Here is a 16,912-nt window from a genome sequence, read left to right as displayed (position 1 = left end):
TCTGTCTCTGGAGTCAGGTTACTCCCTCTTCAGGGTTTGGCCCTCCAGCCAGCTCACTATAGTTTTCCCCTTCTGGGGTATCAATCTCTCTGGACTGTCTCCTAATCCATTGTCCAGATTGTGCCCCTTCCCCAGTGGCTGGTAGGGGAACGCAGGCCAGCCCACTACTCCGGGTTCCAGCCCATGGACCCTATGACTAGCGTCTGCAGTCTACACAATCCCAGACCCCACTGGGCTGCTCCCTACCTTTTGTCTCTAGCTTTGGCCCTCTCTGTGTTAGCAGTGGCGCTTCTGCTGTTCCCTGTAGCTGTTTCACCCTTCTTGTCAAGGTTCCCCCCCCCCCCTCTGAACTCTAGGGTACAGATGTGGGGACCTGCATGAAAAACCTCCTAAGCTTATCTTTACCAGCTTAGGTCAAAAACTTCCCCAAGGTACAAAATATTCCCCCCGTTGTCCTTGGACTGGCCGCTACCACCACCAAACTAATACTGGTTACTGGGGAAGAGCTGTTTGGACGTGTCCTTCCCCCCAAAATACTTCCCAAAACCTTGCACCCCACTTCCTGGACAAGGTTTGGTAAAAAGCCTCACCAATTTGCCTAGGTGACTACAGACCCAGACCCTTGGTTCTTAAGAACAATGAACAATCCTCCCAACACTTGCACCCCCCCTTTCCTGGGAAATGTTGGATAAAAAGCCTCACCAATTTGCATAGGTGACCACAGACCCAAACCCTTGGATCTGAGAACAATGAAAAAGCATTCAGTTTCTTACAAGAAGACTTTTAATAAAAAATAGAAGTAAATAGAAATAAAGAAATCCCCCCTGTAAAATCAGGATGGTAGATATCTTACAGGGTAAATAGATTCAAAAACATAGAGAACCCCTCTAGGCAAAACCTTAAGTTACAAAAAAATATACAGACAGAAATAGTTATTCTATTCAGCACAATTCTTTTCTCAGCCATTTAAAGAAATCATAATCTAACACATACCTAGCTAGATTACTTACTTAAAGTTCTAAGACTCCATTCCTGGTCTATCCCCGGCCAAGACCAGCATACAGACAGACACAGACCCTTTGTTTCTCTCCCTCCTCCCAGCTTTTGAAAGTATCTTGTCTCCTCATTGGTCATTTTGGTCAGGTGCCAGCAAGGTTACCTTTATCTTCTTAACCCTTTACAGGTGAGAGGAGCTTTCCCCTGGCCAGGAGGGATTTCAAAGGGGTTTACCCTTCCCTTTATATTTATGACAGGCTCTTGTTAGAGTCTGTAGTTCAAGACAGGATCCCAGGGCTTAGTCTCCCCCTAGTCCTCCTTGTCTCTTGCCAACTCCTACCTCTAGAGAGTGATTGCAGAGCTCCTCCCCACAGCCCCCTCTTACCACCAACTTCCTGCCTAGCTCAGCTCCTCCGCAGCTGGGCTTCATTAGGCCTTAGTAGCCCTGCTCTCCCCCAGGTGCAGCCTCTCATGGGGCTAATTGGTCCTTTTTAACTAGACACCCCATCACAACCCCCCCAAACCCAGGCTGCCTGTCAGTTGCCAGGATCCTACCACCTGCTGGTTGCCATAACTATGAGAGGTGCTCTTAAATACTAGCAAATGCATCTGGATTATAGCTCCTCTAACCCAGTTGATTACAGAGAGGAGGTGGGATTAAACTGCTAGCAACTACCCACTGCCAACAACCTCACAGGAAATGAACAGCTCAGTCACACCCACAGGTAAGCCTGAAAAATCTAAGGATCAAAGCCAGAACCAGCACACCTGAAAGATGGTAAAGAAAGCAAAGAGCTTGCCTCAGTTCCCCTTGAGGTACACAGCAATCACAGCCATTCTCTGGAGCTAGCATCATGGAGACCTCTCTCTGGAGCCTGTCAGTGCAGCTCTGAGACTCTACACACCCATGCTCCCAGCACCTATCAGCTCTGGGGGTGAGGGGTGGGGAAGCTCCCATGAGGAAGAAAGCCATATCTCTGTCTCTGCTGGCTGGCTAGCTGTCCTGATGGTATAATTTGAAGCTCATCTCTCTCTCTAGTGTTGATGCCACAGTGCTGAGTGTGGTGTATCAGAGCATGTGGTGTAAAAGAAAACTGTAGGCAACCGTGGGGCCTCAATGTGTTAATTTTTTGGGCAGGCTGCAAAGTCCCTTTCTCGGAGGCATTTGGGGCAGAGGTGAAAGTGAGGGACTGAAGGCTGAAAGTCCATGTGGGTTTGTGGCTGGGTCATTATTGAGTAGTCTAGTCATCCAGTGAATTGCAGTGCAGTTTTGTGTTTTAAATAACAATGAAGCACTGAGAACCCAGACTAGACCCTGAAGCAATTGCTCTAAATCACGAAGCTCCATCCATGTTTAGCTGGTTAGTGATGAGAAGCCCCATTAACATTCACTATCAATGCCTTGGTAGAGGTCAGCAGTTCCAATAGGATTGGTTGTGTCAGTGTCATAGCCATCTGCATAGAACAGCCAAAGAGAAATGCTCCAAAACCATTAGTCACAGATCTATCCTTTGCTCTGACAAGCTCTTGGAACAGTGGGTGCTGATTCAGGGTACATACCATCTGCGAGGAAAGGGGGCAGTTCTTTTTCTCTGCATGGGCCAGTGGCGAGAGCATCAGGCTAGGGGTCAGGAGATCTTGGTTGTATTCCTGGTTCTGCCATCAGCCTCCTGACTCTATCTTGTCCACGCACCTGTGGCGATCAGAGGCAGGAATTAGCCCCTTGTCTGCCTGTGAGCAGATGGGGCCTCTGCCTCCTGTCACAGACATCCCGTTGAGTTCAAAGCAGGTTTTTGAAAGATTCATGGCAAGAAACGTACCTCACTGTGAGTAAATGAGGGGAGAAGTCCAACGGTGCAAAGAAACTTTTGTAGCTGTCTAGAGCAGTCGTCTCCAAACTGGGTTGCACGAGATGATCCCGGGGGTGTGCGGCCACAGGAGCGCCGCCAGACCGCACTCCGTTTTTTTTCTTTGGCAGCAGCTCTGCATGTCCACGGCTGGTGTTCCCCTCCAGTGGCGCGCCTGTGGCAGGTCTTCCGGTCCTGTTCCATCGGTGGCGGGCCTGTGGCAGGTCTTCCAGTCTTCGCCCTGGGGGTGTGCAAGCCAAAAAGTTTGGAGACCACTGGTCTAGAGGATTTAGATACACAGCTCCCCTCGTTTCAAAGCCAGCTAGGGGCTTTAGACTCTTAACCAGCTCTTTACGTTAAAAGAGGGGTTCTTATGAACCTTGGGGAAAACCTCCATCTGGCTGAAAAGCACCATGGAATCAAATTTTGTGGCTAGATTTAAACAAAGGGTGGCTTTACACCCCTTCATGACACATTTGTGACACACCTCCAGCTAAGATGGTGATGAGCATTCATGAGTCAGAGTGTAAGCGCCCATCAGTGGGACACAGGAGAACGTTTCCCCTACGTGGAGCACTGCACAGTTGGCCAGCTGCATTATGGGTATTGCTCACCTTCCTCTGAGTCATTGTTGGAAGCAGGATACTGATCTAGCTGGGTCCAGTGTGGTGGATTTGGTTTCCTTTATCTTGCTAGAAGTCCCATCTCAGCACCCATAAATCTACGTCCAGCCTGCTTTGTCACGGCAAACCTGCTGTGTCCATCACTGGGGTCTCTAGGCCCCAGTACTGGCCACAAACAGATCTTTCCCATAAACGATGAAACAAAACGTATTGATGGGAATCTGTGGTTAACAGAAGCTATGGGCAACTTTCCAGGCTGGCTTGCCTATGTCTAACTGTCCTCTACTGCCACCTAGGGGAAGTGTCTGTATATACTAGGGAAAGAGGTGTGGTGGGACAGGAATTCAAAGCAGAAGCTGCCCATCCATTCCCCCTTTGTGCTTCCAGATCCATTTCCCATATATTGAATGTTAAGATTTGAGCTGAGTGGCTGCTCCAATATGCTTATTAGGGTTTGAGACAGTTCTGTAGAGCCAGCAAGAATCCGGCTCAGGCTTTGACTTCACAGCAACAGTATTTGGCAGTAAGTGACTATAGGGCTTGTTTTAGTTTGTACAGGTTTATTTACTGTGAGGAACATCATCTGCAACCCTCCCTGCACCCTACAACTAAACACCAGGATCTGCTTCCATCTAGAGTCTTCTTGGCAGTTCAGTGAACATCATTTGGTTTTGGTGATTTATAATCAGCATTTGAACTTCAAAAATTAATGGGAGAATTGGGCCAAATCTGACCTGCAGCCCCTTGCTGTTCCAGCCCTGGCCTTCCCTATGCAGCTCTGCTAATGCCCCTTATCCCTGCCCTGCAGCCCCACCTTGCTATTGTACTCAAGCAGACCATGTCAATTTCATTAGCGTGTGTGATGGTTTTGTCACATGGAGAACAGTGCAGAACCTCAAAAAGAACAGTGGGAGGGGCTAGGTTGGGGGAATATATGAAGCCCATTCTCTAATGCCCCTCTAAAGGGGGTAGGGACTGAGCAATTCAGCTTTTACTGTTCAAACATTCAGGTTGGTTTGTTTTTAAATGGTGTATATAATAGGATCCTGAGGGGCTGTGGGTAAAAATCTCTTTAGTTTTGGAAATAATGCTTCCCCCAGCGGGTGTTCTGTAAAGTGTATTGTGTGCAAGGAACATGTTTCATTCATGAAAGAGCTGACACGCCTCATGGAATTGATTTTAGGGCCAGAAGGAATAGTTAATTTAGCCACTGACCTCCTTTCTATCACAGGCCAGAGAATTCCATCCCGCCACTCCTGCAGTGAGCCCAATCACCTGTGTTTGACTAAAGCCTTTCTTCCAGCAAGGCTTCCTGCCTCATCCTTTGCATCTTCACTTCCATCCTAGTGCTTGGGTCAAGGGCGTTAATTGTCAGCCAACACTATTAATCCACACCGAGGGGTGCCCAGCAGCTCCATTGCTGTTGCAGGGGATGGAGTGGCATCAAGAGGGGGACTGGGAGAAGCTGAAGTAGCTAAATATTGATAGAGCCCCTGGGACCCAAAGATCCCAGTTAGGATCAGGTCCAGGAGTGGCAGAAGTGCCCTAAAAGGAGGTGGGGGGAGGCACAGGTTCCCGAACCATGGCCCCACCCTTCTCCCCAAGGCCCTGCCCTTGTGCCGCCTATTCCCCCAAGGCCCTGACCTCGCACTGCCCTTTCTCCCCAAGGCCCCGCCCTTGCGCCGCCTATTCCCCCAAGGCCCTGACCTCGCACTGCCCTTTCTCCCCAAGGCCCTGCCCTCACACCGCCTATTCCCCCCCCCATACCCCCACTCGTGCCTCTCCACCCCCTCTTCCCCATCACATGCCCTTGTGACCAGTATAAAGTGGGAGGCCATGGCCCCTTGGTCCACCCTGTGCTGGCACCCCTGATCAGGTCACCATGGTGCTAGGCTCTGAAGTGGCATCTTAACCAGTACTGGATTGGTTGGTAAACTGGGCCCATTCCAACAAAATGTGTTTGAATGCAGCCAAATGCAAAGTCATACATGTAGGAAGAAGGACTGCAGGCCAGACCTACAGAATGGGGGGCTGTATTCTGGAATACAGTGATGCCACAAACAATCCGGGGGTCATGGTGGACGAGCAACTCAACAACAGCTCCCAGTGTGATGCTGTGGCAAAAAAGGCTAATGCGTAAATAGCGGAGTAGCGAGTAGCAATAGGTAGGTGATTTCACCTCTGCATATAGCATGGGTGAGACTGACACTGGAATGGTGCCTCCAGAGCTGGTGGCCACATTTTTAAAAGTTATTTGAAAATTGGAGAAGGTGCAAAGAAAAGCCACATCAATATCTCAAGGGCTGGAGAAAAATGCCTGACAGTGAGGGATTTAAGGAGATCAATTTGTTCAGCTTGCCAACAAGATGATTGTGAGGTCACTGGATTGCAGGGGATAAGAACCTTCATGAGGAGAAAATACCGAGTATTAACAAGCTCTTTAATCTAGCAAAGAAAGACATAACAAGAACCAATGGCTAGAAGCAGAGGGCTGACAAATTCAAATTGGAAATAAGGCACACATTTTTAGGTGAGGGTGATTAAACACTGGACCAAACTCCCAAAGGAAGTGGTGAATTCTCCATCTCTTGGTGTATTCAAATCAAGACTGCATGCCATTCTGGAAGATGTGCTTTACTCAAACACAAGTTATTGGGCTCAGTGCAGGGGAAACTGGGTGAAATTTAATGGCCTGTGATTTACAGGAGGTCAGAGTAGGTGATCTAATTCTGGATTTACACTGTATGAATTTCTTTGGCCAGTAGGAGCTCTGGAACAAAGGGCTTTACCTGAAGGGGACAGTCCTCAGCTGGGACATTAACAAAACAATCCAGAACAGTTAAGTAAACTTAGCAATGAGAGCAAAGTGGATTTAAATCGTTTGGGGAATGGGACCCTGCCCCTCCCTCTCTGTGTGCCATGAAGGCTAATCCAGAAACACGGCAGCCATAGATCTCAAGGAGACAACCCCATCTCTCCCCACCCCATACACACTGATCCCAAGACCTCTGAATAGCTGGCCTTTCAGCAGCACATCACTTCTTTCTTCCAATCATCACTCACAGCTCCCTATGCCGTGTGCAAATAGCACTGGTTAAAATTTAGAGCTGCCCCCGAATGAGGCAATCTTATCGAACATGCAGTGAAGAAGCAGCTGATGGTGCATCACAGCATCTTCCACCAAGGAATGGATTTCATGTCATTACTTGTTTAGCTCCCTGGAGAAATCAATTTTGACAAACCATTTCAAGCTCACTTGGAGATGGTTTTCAAAATTAATTGAAATTTAGAAAGGCACCACTAACTAGCACCAGAAAGAAGGGCACCTCTGCTTAAGTTTCCTCACCCTGGCATTGGACAATGGAGCTGCTTCTGGGAGCTAAGCTGGGTGAGAGCTGAAATGCATCTACAGGTCAGAAGCCAGAGTGCAGGAGCATTATCAACAAATAAAGCCTGAGCGTCAGCCTCTTGCCACACAGCAGAGCCAACAAATCTGGCACTATAGACACTTACATCCCTAAAAGCAGGTGTACCGCTCAGAGTTGGCCCAGACAAGACCCTCATTCATGCTGGGGCAGGACAAGTGCTCCATTTACTGACACACATCATACCACGATACTTACGCTGCCAAACTTCCACTCCCCTTGCCTAGCACCCCTACCCAGTCTCTGCCACAAGAGTGCTGAAAATGGCATGGCCTTGCTAACCAAGACTGGGAGCTCCAGCGCAGAGGGGTCAATCCCATGACTTAATGAGCAAAGAACCCACTTAAGAGTCAAGGAGAGTAAGAGTGTGTGTAGATCTGACAAGTGCAGTAGAGCTGTAACTCTTTAATACTCCCACTGAAGTCAACAGCAAAATTCCTATTGACTGAAACAGGAGCAGGAATGAGCCCAGAGCTCCTGGCAAACATCCTGTGAGTGACATTAACCATCTTAATGATCCAGTAGCTCCCTGCTGCGCTCTGGAAAAGAGTCTGTACTCAAATTGGAGATTAGCAAAGGCCTGTTCTATGGCGTTTGGTTCGCTTGTTCCCATTGACAACTGATGTTTAGAGACTTATTCCCTAGTTGTATTCCTCACTGATGGTATTTGTAGAATACTAAATCCTGCTGCTGCTACAGACCTGCTCGGAGAGGTGTGTCTTATTGCAAACTGTGACAATTGTCTGCATTTTTCAAATATTTCATGTGTAATTTGTGTGCATACTCAGGTGCATGGGGGCTTCCCTCAGACCTGTTCTCCTGGGTAGTTTACCTTGCTGCCGTTTATATGTTACTGCAGGAAGTGGTTGGTTTAATTCCTCTCCCCCAACTCCCATTGTTGTGTGCTAAGATTCTCTCACCTGGAAGAATCCAGAGGCCTGCAGGGCAGATGTACCTTTGTAGTCAGGCATTGCCCGATACGTGACAGCATTTTGCTTAACTGCAGTGAATGGTAGTTATAGATCTGGTGCAGGATAGCACTGTACCAAGGCAGCATGCTGGTGAGAGCTCAGACCCAAGTAAGGGCAGCAGGATGGTCTGGACTCAGCAACACCTTCTGCACAGGACAGAGCTCCTCACAAATGGCAGCTTTGCCAAGGCATCTACAGCTAGAGATCCCCTGGCCAGAGACAGTAGCAGAGTGAGGCATGCAGCAACTGCTGAGACTACTTAAGCCAATGGGCTAGGTAATGCCCCAAAGCCTTGTGGAACTCCCCTATGCAATCCCTATTTATTGAGGTGTGGCAATGGTGGGGGTAGAAAGTATTTGTAACATGACCTCTTGTAGCTAATATATAACAGATAGGACACCTTTGGGTTTACTGAGTCACTGTTATGGGTGTATGTACTCACTGCAGAGCTCCCACCTAGTGACTATAAACCCTACATGGCATTTCATAGGTGCTTAAGCAACACTTCTAGTTTTACAATTACCCTTTCTAACAACCTGATCCAAAGCCCACTGGCTTCACCGGGCTTTGGATCACGCTGCTATTGTGAAGAAGGCAGGAAATCTCCATCCTCTGTGATGCAGGAAGAATACCACTTGGCTAAGGAGTTTGGTCTCATTTTCATTAGCCTTTCATGCAGCAAACTGGTTGGCTCAACAGCCTTGGGTCCACATACAAAGCTTGTCACCTGCTCCGATCCAAGAGCTCCATGGATCTTTTAAATTTTCAATTGCTACTGTTCTAAGCTCTATTAAGAACGTGAGAGGAAATGAAGATTTACCGTGTCTTTTCAAACCCACAATGATTCGAGGCAGAGGTTAGCGGAATAAAACACTGGTGGGTAAATATATGATCGCTCAGATGGAGTTCATTCTTTAGTGTTAACTTGGAGGAAGGATCAGTCAGCAAAACCACAATCAAATAAGAAACAGAATCTTCTAAAACAAGCTTTTACAAAATTAGAAACAGATTAAGTTATTTCTAGCACCGAGAGGGTGGCATGGACCTGCTAAATCAGAGGTGGGCAAACTATGGCAGGTGGGCTGGATCCAGCCCGCCAGCTGTTTTACTCTGGCCCTCAAGCTCCCGCTGGGGAGTGGGGTCTGGGGCTTGCCCCGCTCTGGCGCTTCAGCCGGGGAGCAGGGTTGGGGACCACGCCATGTGGCTCCCGGAAGCAGCAGCATGGCCCCTCCCGCAGCTCCTACGCATAGGAGCAGGCATGGGCCTCCGCTCTGCACGCTGCCCTCACACCAAGTGCCACCCCTGCAGCTCCCACTGGCCGGGAACCACAGCCAATGGGAGCTGCAGGGGCGGTGCCTACAGACGGGGCAGCGTGCAGAGCCGCCTGGCCGTGCCTCTGCATAGGAGGTGGAGAAGGAACATGCTGCTGCTGCTGCTTCCAGGAGCCGCTTGAGGTAAGTCCTGCCTGGAGCCTGCATCCCTGAGCCTCTCCTTGCACCCCAAACACCTGCCCCAACCCTTATCCCCCTCTTGCCCTCTGAACCCCTTGATCCAGCCCAGAGCACCCTCTTGCACCCCAAACCTCCCATCCCCAGAGCCTGCTCCCCCATCCAGAACCTGCACCCCTTCCCACACTCCAACCCCCTGCCCCAGCCCTGATCCCCCTATTGCCGTCTGAACCCCTTGATCCTAGCCTGGCGCACCCTCCTGCACCCCAAACACCTCCTGCACCCCAAACACCTCACCCCCAGCTCCACCCCAGAGCCCTCACCCCCTCCCACACCCCAACCCCAATTTTGTGAGCATTCATGGCCTGCCATACAATTTCTATTCCCAGATGTGGCCCTCAGGCCAAAAAGTTTGTTCACCCCTGTGCTAAATCCTTTCTAGGAGTCACTCACACCCCTTCTGCGTGGCATTTAGTTTATTCTATGGTGCAGTGCTAGCATGCACTGGGCAGTGGAAGATCAGCTGATCTGTTGATTTAGAAAGGATCTATTCCTGCTGGGCACCAAAATCCAGCCCTGGATTTACCTAATGATTGTACTGTCTGTAGCAACACAGAAGAGACAGGACTCTGTTGTAATGGATGTAAATAGGATTCTTTACAGAGGCTGCTGGACAGAGACCCTGTGGTTCTCTCTGGGTTCACAGACTGATTCAGGGGCTGCTGCCTATGGTGCAATGATGAGTGGTATCCGATCAAATCCGCACCACTGTTAGGGAGAGAATTTTTTTCCTCTGTTCGGTTCCTTAACAAGAACACCGGGCCAGTGCACAGCGGGAATCCTCCACCCTCAAGGATTACAGGACTATATTTGAGAAATTTAGCACTGATGAAGCAATACCTCTGGCATTTGGTAGACTGGCATTCCAGTTGCTCCGTGGCAGAAGGTAGTTTGTGCTCAGCAGAATCACAAGAGGCAGGGGTGGGTTTTCAAACACATCAATCGGTCAGCAGCAATAAAGGCTCTGCCTCAGCTCTCATCCAGTTCTGAGCTGCTCCACAAGCTGGTCTGATTGCATTGCCTCAGAGCCCTGCTAACTGCAGCCAGACTAAAGAGACCAGCTAGCACTGACAGTGCTGCACTGATTCTGGCTGTGGTGCACCTCATTTCCTACCATTGAGGGCTGCACAGATATGCAAAGGTCTGAGGTACTGGGCTATAGCTTGAGAGGCTGGGACTCAGAAGCAACACTTGCTGGACACAAACCTAGGATAACTTAGGGCTTGGCTACACTGGCGAGTTACAGCGCAATAAAAGAGCCCCAGGCGCACTAGCTCACTACCCGTCCACACTGGCAAAGCACATAGAGTGCTCTGACTCCGCGGCTACAGCGTTGCTGGTATTCCACCTCGGCAAGTGGAATAATGTTTGCTGCACCCGCAGCGCCAGTGTGAATGAGGTGTTGCTTTACTGCGCTCTGATCAGCCTCCGCAAACATCCCATAATCCCCTTAAGTCAAGTGACCACTCTTGTCATTGTTTTTGAATCGCTGCAGGAATGCGGAAATGCCCTTTGAAAGCTCCATTTCTGACAGCCGGCTGCTTATCTGCTCCGAGACAAAGCAACCATTAGTGTGGAATGCTGTGTGGGAGAGAGAGAGGTAGGGGGGCGTAGAGGGGGATTTGCTGCTGTCTGAACTTACAAGACACCATGCTGACATGCTCTCAGCCCCCCAAAAACCCACTCTCTCCCCCCACATACACACAACACACTCCCTGTCACACTCCACCCCCCACCATTTGAAAAGCACGCTGCAGTCACTTGCATGCTGGGATAGCTGCCCATAATGCACCACTCCCAATGCCACTGCAAGTGCCACAAATGTGGCCACACCAGTGCGCTTGAAGCTGTCTGTGTGGATAGACTGCAGCGCTTTCCCTACTGCTCTCTATGAAGGCTGGTTTAACTCAAAGCGCTCTACATCTGCAAGTGTAGCCATGCCCTTAGATAACGATTTCTTCTTTAAAGCATTTTACAGGCAGGAGTTAATCCTCGCAGTACACTGGCGAGGTAGCCTACTACCATCATTCCCCGTTTTACAGATAGAGAAACTGAGGCACAGAGTGATCAGGGCTTAGGACCATGAAGGTATTTAGGCTCCTAACTTCTGTTGCTTTCTGTGGAAGTTCGGAGCCTAACTAGCTTTGTGGATCTGGGCCTAGGAGACTTTTGGGAAAATCTCGGAGCTAGTGGAGACTGGGTCAGATGCAGGATATGCTTGTTTCAAATCTCCCTCTCTGATTTTGAACATTAGGGAAGATTTGGGGCAACCTGAAAAGAAATAGTCAGTTTTAGATCTGAAAAAGCTAGAATATTCTGTGGGATACAACCCATTGCTAGATCAGCCACGCGAAGGGCTGATGTATTACAGGCATTAGGGATCTTCCAAAGACCCACTACAGGCAGGCAAAGAAACCACCCTCATGGGCCTCTCCTTCAAGGTGCTTCCCTTCTCTCTGGGTGCTGAACCAAAACTAGAATTCTAAACCTGCTGCTACCAAGTAAGTCCGAGCAAGGACAAGCTGCTGGCTGGCTAGTTACCTCCCATTGTTATAACCTCTTTATCCTGAGCCAGATGTGTCCCATGTGTTCTAGCTGTTTAAATACAGGGCTAGGAATCAGGGACTGCTCAGGGAGTCCTAATGCTGGATCTGACCCTCACGCCTTGAGTGACCTTGGGCAAGTTGCTTTCCCTCTCTCTCTCTGCCTCATAGCCTCACATGTGAAATGGGGCTGATAATCCAGACCTAATCCACAGGATGGCAGCAGGACCAGTCTACACTGAAAACCTATATCGGGATAGCCATGTTTCTCAAGGGGGTGTGAAAAATCCACACCCCTGAGTGACACAGTTAAGCCAACCTAAGCCCGGTGTGGACTACGCTATAACAACGGCAGAGTTCTCCTGTTGCCTTAGCTCCTGCCTCACGGGAGGTGGATTCCATCAGTTGATGGGAGAACCCCTCCCGTCGCTATTGTCCACATGGAACCACTTCAGCTGTACCGCTGTAGTGTTTCAAGTGTAGATATACCCTAATTGCCACAGTCAGGGCCCCATTGCACAAAGCAGAATCCTGGATCCAGCAGCAAAGCTCAAATAAACAGCAAAGCTTCTTTTTCTTTGCAACCATAAGAACTCGTCTTTCAAATGTGAATTGAGCATAACTGATGTGTTGTCTACCTGAGTGTGCAGGCAGCCTGAAACCACAGGCTGAGAGGTGTGAACTGCCCCATCCATTTCAGTGGTGTGTGTGAAATATACACTATTAAGATCCCATTGTCCACATTCACTATTTCACTACCATTCTTTTGATCATTTGGCTTGGGTGCTTATCCTAGAGCCCAAACTGCCTGCTGCACATTTCCCCAAGTGCCAGAACCTCTTGCTTCCTCCAGCATCTGTAGTACGATGCACTGGTGAGACACGAACCTGCAGCGCAATAAAAATAAAAATTCACAGGCTCTGATTTTCCAAGGTGCTGAGTATCTATGACTCTAGTGGAGATGAATGGGAGTTCTGGGCACACCAGCACCCAGAGACTGAAGGCCCATTTAGTGAATCGCACAAGGAGTGTGGTAGACATTGTACTGATTGTTTTCATAACTCAGTAGCATCACCCCAGAGTGTATGAAGCTGCTGCGGAGTCTCACCCCTGCTGTGCCGGGGTGCCTCAGCATGCAAGGGTCTGGGCTGCTGAATACCACTCCTGAGCGCTGGAGCGTACAGAAGGCCGTGACAGTAGAGCAGTGCTGGTGAGCTGGCTCACATCCACGACAGGATGAACGGTAGCAGGGCACGTGCTGCTATCAGTGGGAGGTGGACATTCGCAGCTTGCTGAGGGCGATTTTTAATGGTGGGAATACGGACTCTCGCCTGTTCACAGGGCACACTCTGGATGGTCACTAGCCCATCTAAGTGCAGGAGGGGAATGGAGATTCAGGGCTGGCCTCAGGCGGCATGCGCCACAGAGAGATCAGTTTGCAAGCTGGGTGCAAGTTTCAGGAGCAGATCACTGCTGCCTTCAGCTCTCAAATGGGAGTGAACTGAGTCTGCAACGGGGAAGGGCAACATGCTGCTTAAGCCTCTGGCTGCCTGGAACACCCATCTGCAGAGAACATCTGCCCAGATGAAGGTATCCACCAGTAATGTGGAAAGATACCAGCAGTTTATAGGTTAAAGCTGGGAAAAATCAGCTGGGAATCGAGACAGAGGGGTGGCAGGGCTGCTCTCTAGCATTACCAAGGTAACTCAGCAGAAAAACAAGGGGTTTGATGTAACAGGAATGAAAACAGTAAAGTGAAGGGGAGCAAGGCTCCAGCAACCCACCTTCCCCCCACAGACCCATCACCAGAGCTGCACCTATTGCTAGACCAGCTTCAAAATATAAAATCAGGAGCAAACTTGGGCACAGCTGCCTTCTGGACAGGACTCTCGTAGTGCCCCTTCCCCCCCCCCCCCAATCCCACCCCCACCAAGACATACATTGAATCTTCAACTTTGCCATTTTCACTTTTGCCCCAGCAAGGTCATCCCAACGGCTGATGGCCAGAGGTCATAGCTGTTCCCTGACCCTGTGTCATAGGGATGTCCAAAGCCGTAGTGTTTGCTCAGCGTCCTGTCAGTCCCTGGTCGTCCATCATTTGTCTTTCTTCACTTCCATGGCCCAATGATCTGTAAGACAGAATGGAAGTCAAGGAATGAAACTGACGTGAAATCCATCATGGACTGGCCTAGATCAAGGCAGAGCTCAAAAAGAGCACTGGGGGATGGGGACCGGGCAGGGAGGGAGCCCCCTCATTCAAACAACTTCAGTAGCTTATTGTGGAGGTGCCATGGCAGCTCCACAGTTCAGACTGCCTAGAGATTTGTGCTTAAAGCACGGCTTAAACCTCTTTGGGATAAATAACAGAGTGCACCTTCCCCATACTCTGAATACAGAGTAAATGTTCAGGCAAGCCTCTTAATTAACGTGGGTTCTGATTAACATAACATGGGCCCTTCGAGACAGGACAAGCCCCTCCCTTCCAACTGTTGGTGTGTTGTTTGGTTAGGTAACATTACAAATTAAACAGGGGATACTTCTGTGTGGGTCTCTGATTAGTCCTGTGTGCCTCAGAGCTGATCTGGGTTGTTGAAAATCATGATGCAACTATACAGTCCGTGGGTTTGGCAAGGTGAGAGAGGGCCAGGACGGAGAGAGGGGGCAGGGGAGGCTGACACCTACACGTGTCTCTGCACAGTGAGCCTGCAGTCAGAGCAGACGGAAAAGGCACCTCATTACTTAGCAAGGACACACCTTCTCCAGGGGCCAATGGTGCTAGTTACAGGTGCCAGATGAACAGCCCTGAGCTGGCTGGAAAACCACAGCTCTCTTTCACCAAACATTTAGAGCTTTCAAAATTTATTTTTGTTTTGACCAAGACCTCCCAAAATGATTTGTTAAATGGTGGGCAGCCTGCGGGGGACAGAGGGAGAGATACCACCCACCAGCGCAGTTCATAACCACTGGGCTTAAGAGTCAGTTAATCTCTTCTCTTGGAGCTATTCCACTTTGTACACATAACGAAATATTCATTGGGCCAAAAGGAGACTGACTCTGCAGCCTGGTGATCAGGGCCCATCGCCCAGGACATGGGAGACCCAGGTCCAAATCCCAGCTCTGAATCAGGCGAGCCTGGGTCTGCCACCTGCAGCTGTAACTAATAGCTCCTTGGGCATTCTGTGAATGTGGGCAGCTCACTCAGTGTGGGGCTCCGTCCCCCCTAGTGTGGCTGGGCCACATATAGTGGAAGATGAGCCTACATCAGCCTTGGCTAACAGAGCTTGGCCTTTTAGCTCAGTCAGTGCCGCTCCTGCTTTAGGATCCAGAGGCCCAAGGATTAATTCCCACTGCCAACGATGCACCCAACTCAATGGGCAAGCATGCACCGGCCCCTCCTGGCAGATTGGTGCCATTGTCCTTTACACCACTTTGTATTACGTGGCTTGGCCCTCTTTGAACACCTGGGGGCAGATCCTGTGCTGGTGGAACTGGCCAAAGCTCCATCGTGCAACCTCTCACACACACGCTTTCTAATTGTGCCCAGACGAAACCAGCTGGCCTGGAATTTCTCCCACGTGGCCCTGCCCTGTGGGTTTTGGGAGGGAGACTGCAGATTTAATAACCACACATTTGTGCTTCCTAACTATTTGCCCGGCCTTTTCTCAAGAAGCCTAGCCTGGAACTCTTTGGGCAGGGGAGGTATCCCAGATGAGTTTTTACAAGCCTTCAGGACCTTTGGAGAGGTCCCACACACTTGGGAGCCAAACACACCTTCGGTCTGTGGCCCTGGGCTACGAAGAATCTGCTCATGAATCACCGCAGCACAAGGTATTTCATATTGCTGATCTTGGAAAGTCTACATGGGAAGGGTAGAGGCTCCTCTGCGATGTGACCCCACCCTCACCCCATCTAACTACAGCACCAGGAAAATGGTGACAGCTATTAACCAGATGTGCAGTGGGGAGGCACGGACAAGAAAAGCAGTGTGACCAACAGGCAGCATGGGGTCCACTCCAACCACTGACCAGTGCAACACAGCCCTGACCCCTGCCTGGCAAGGAAAGCCCAGGACTACCATGCCAGCTGCTGATGAGTGCGTGGTGACCCTCAATGCCTGTGACCCTGAACGCACTCACTCTGAATGCATCATGCCTGGGACAACACCCTTGTGCCAAAGTTGCTGGTTTGCTTGCAGCATACCAAGAGGTGTTCAAACATTAGCCCCGGACGGCGCATCTAGTCCCACAGAGGGGGAAATACACGTCACCTAGAGCTTAGCAGAGTGTGATGCAATACCCAACAGCGCAGGGAAGTTGTTAGGGGAGGTCAGCCAGCTCCCCCCATCCACCACCAGGGTTGTGCCAGTCACATAGGATGCCAAGGGGCTCGCCAAGTACAGCACACTGTGGGCAATCTCCGTCTTATTCCCTGCCCTATGGAGGGGCACTGTATCAAAGTAGCTGACCGCTTCTGCACGAGCACCACCTATAGAGAGAACAAAACAAGCTGAGGCCCTCAGGCGCTTTACCCATCAGGAGGCTGTTCCCCTACCCAGGGCAAAAGGCTGCAACTGGCTGGCATTGTTTGGGTGCTACAAGGAGCCCAGATACTACACTGATGGAGCCACACTAAGAAACTAGAGCAGATGCAGAAACATACACGAGGATCTGCCCATGGGCAAAGGGGGGAGAGTGAGGAAGGGAAGATCTAGGCTGAAGAGCAAGAAAGAGTTCTACCAAGGAGCTCTCTTAGCCTGGGGAGCAGCCTCCCCTGGAGATGGTGGAAGCCCCTTGCTTAGGACAGGACAGATACCTGAAGAATACAGACGAGGAAACAATCCTGCGGCAGGGAGGGTGGATTAGGTGACCTCACGACCTTGATGGTCTCTTAATTATCACAGAAATATACCCAATGTTTCCATACACAGGCCAGTCAGCTCGGGCAGCACAGGTAGGGCTAGACCACCTGTTGTGACACTGCAGGACAACGCTGAGGGCAA

General features: G+C 50.0%; 1 protein-coding gene and 1 long non-coding RNA gene across 4 annotated transcripts in view; both read right to left on the bottom strand.

The window, feature by feature from the left end:
• Window positions 1-827: 827 nt before the first annotated feature.
• LOC144271632 (uncharacterized) lies at window positions 828-5,005 on the bottom strand. Of its 2 annotated transcripts, none has more exons than XR_013347378.1 (3): window positions 2,817-5,005; window positions 2,557-2,689; window positions 828-2,451 (listed from the first exon to the last, which is right to left on the bottom strand). It is a non-coding gene; the product is annotated as an uncharacterized LOC144271632 (long non-coding RNA). The 2 variants fall into 2 exon arrangements; XR_013347379.1 differs by having other exon boundaries at window positions 828-2,689; window positions 2,817-3,084; window positions 3,458-5,005.
• Window positions 5,006-13,859: 8,854 nt separating this feature from the next.
• The window catches only part of DECR2 (2,4-dienoyl-CoA reductase 2), a 30,372-nt gene continuing 27,319 nt past the window's right edge, over window positions 13,860-16,912 (bottom strand). The window contains exons 9-10 of one of the 2 annotated variants that reach the window (XM_077828663.1): window positions 16,181-16,398; window positions 13,860-14,042 (exon numbers count right to left, since the gene is read on the bottom strand). In XM_077828663.1, coding sequence (XP_077684789.1) covers window positions 16,181-16,398 — 218 coding nt within the window. In that variant the 3' untranslated portion in view covers window positions 13,860-14,042. The remainder of the gene's footprint in view (window positions 14,043-16,180; window positions 16,399-16,912) is intronic. The other variant, XM_077828662.1, reaches the window with a different exon arrangement.

The sequence above is a fragment of the Eretmochelys imbricata genome, chromosome 10 (assembly GCF_965152235.1).
Source record: "Eretmochelys imbricata isolate rEreImb1 chromosome 10, rEreImb1.hap1, whole genome shotgun sequence".
Classification (NCBI taxonomy): Eukaryota; Metazoa; Chordata; order Testudines; family Cheloniidae; genus Eretmochelys; species Eretmochelys imbricata.
This window is presented reverse-complemented; position numbering and strand designations above follow the sequence as displayed.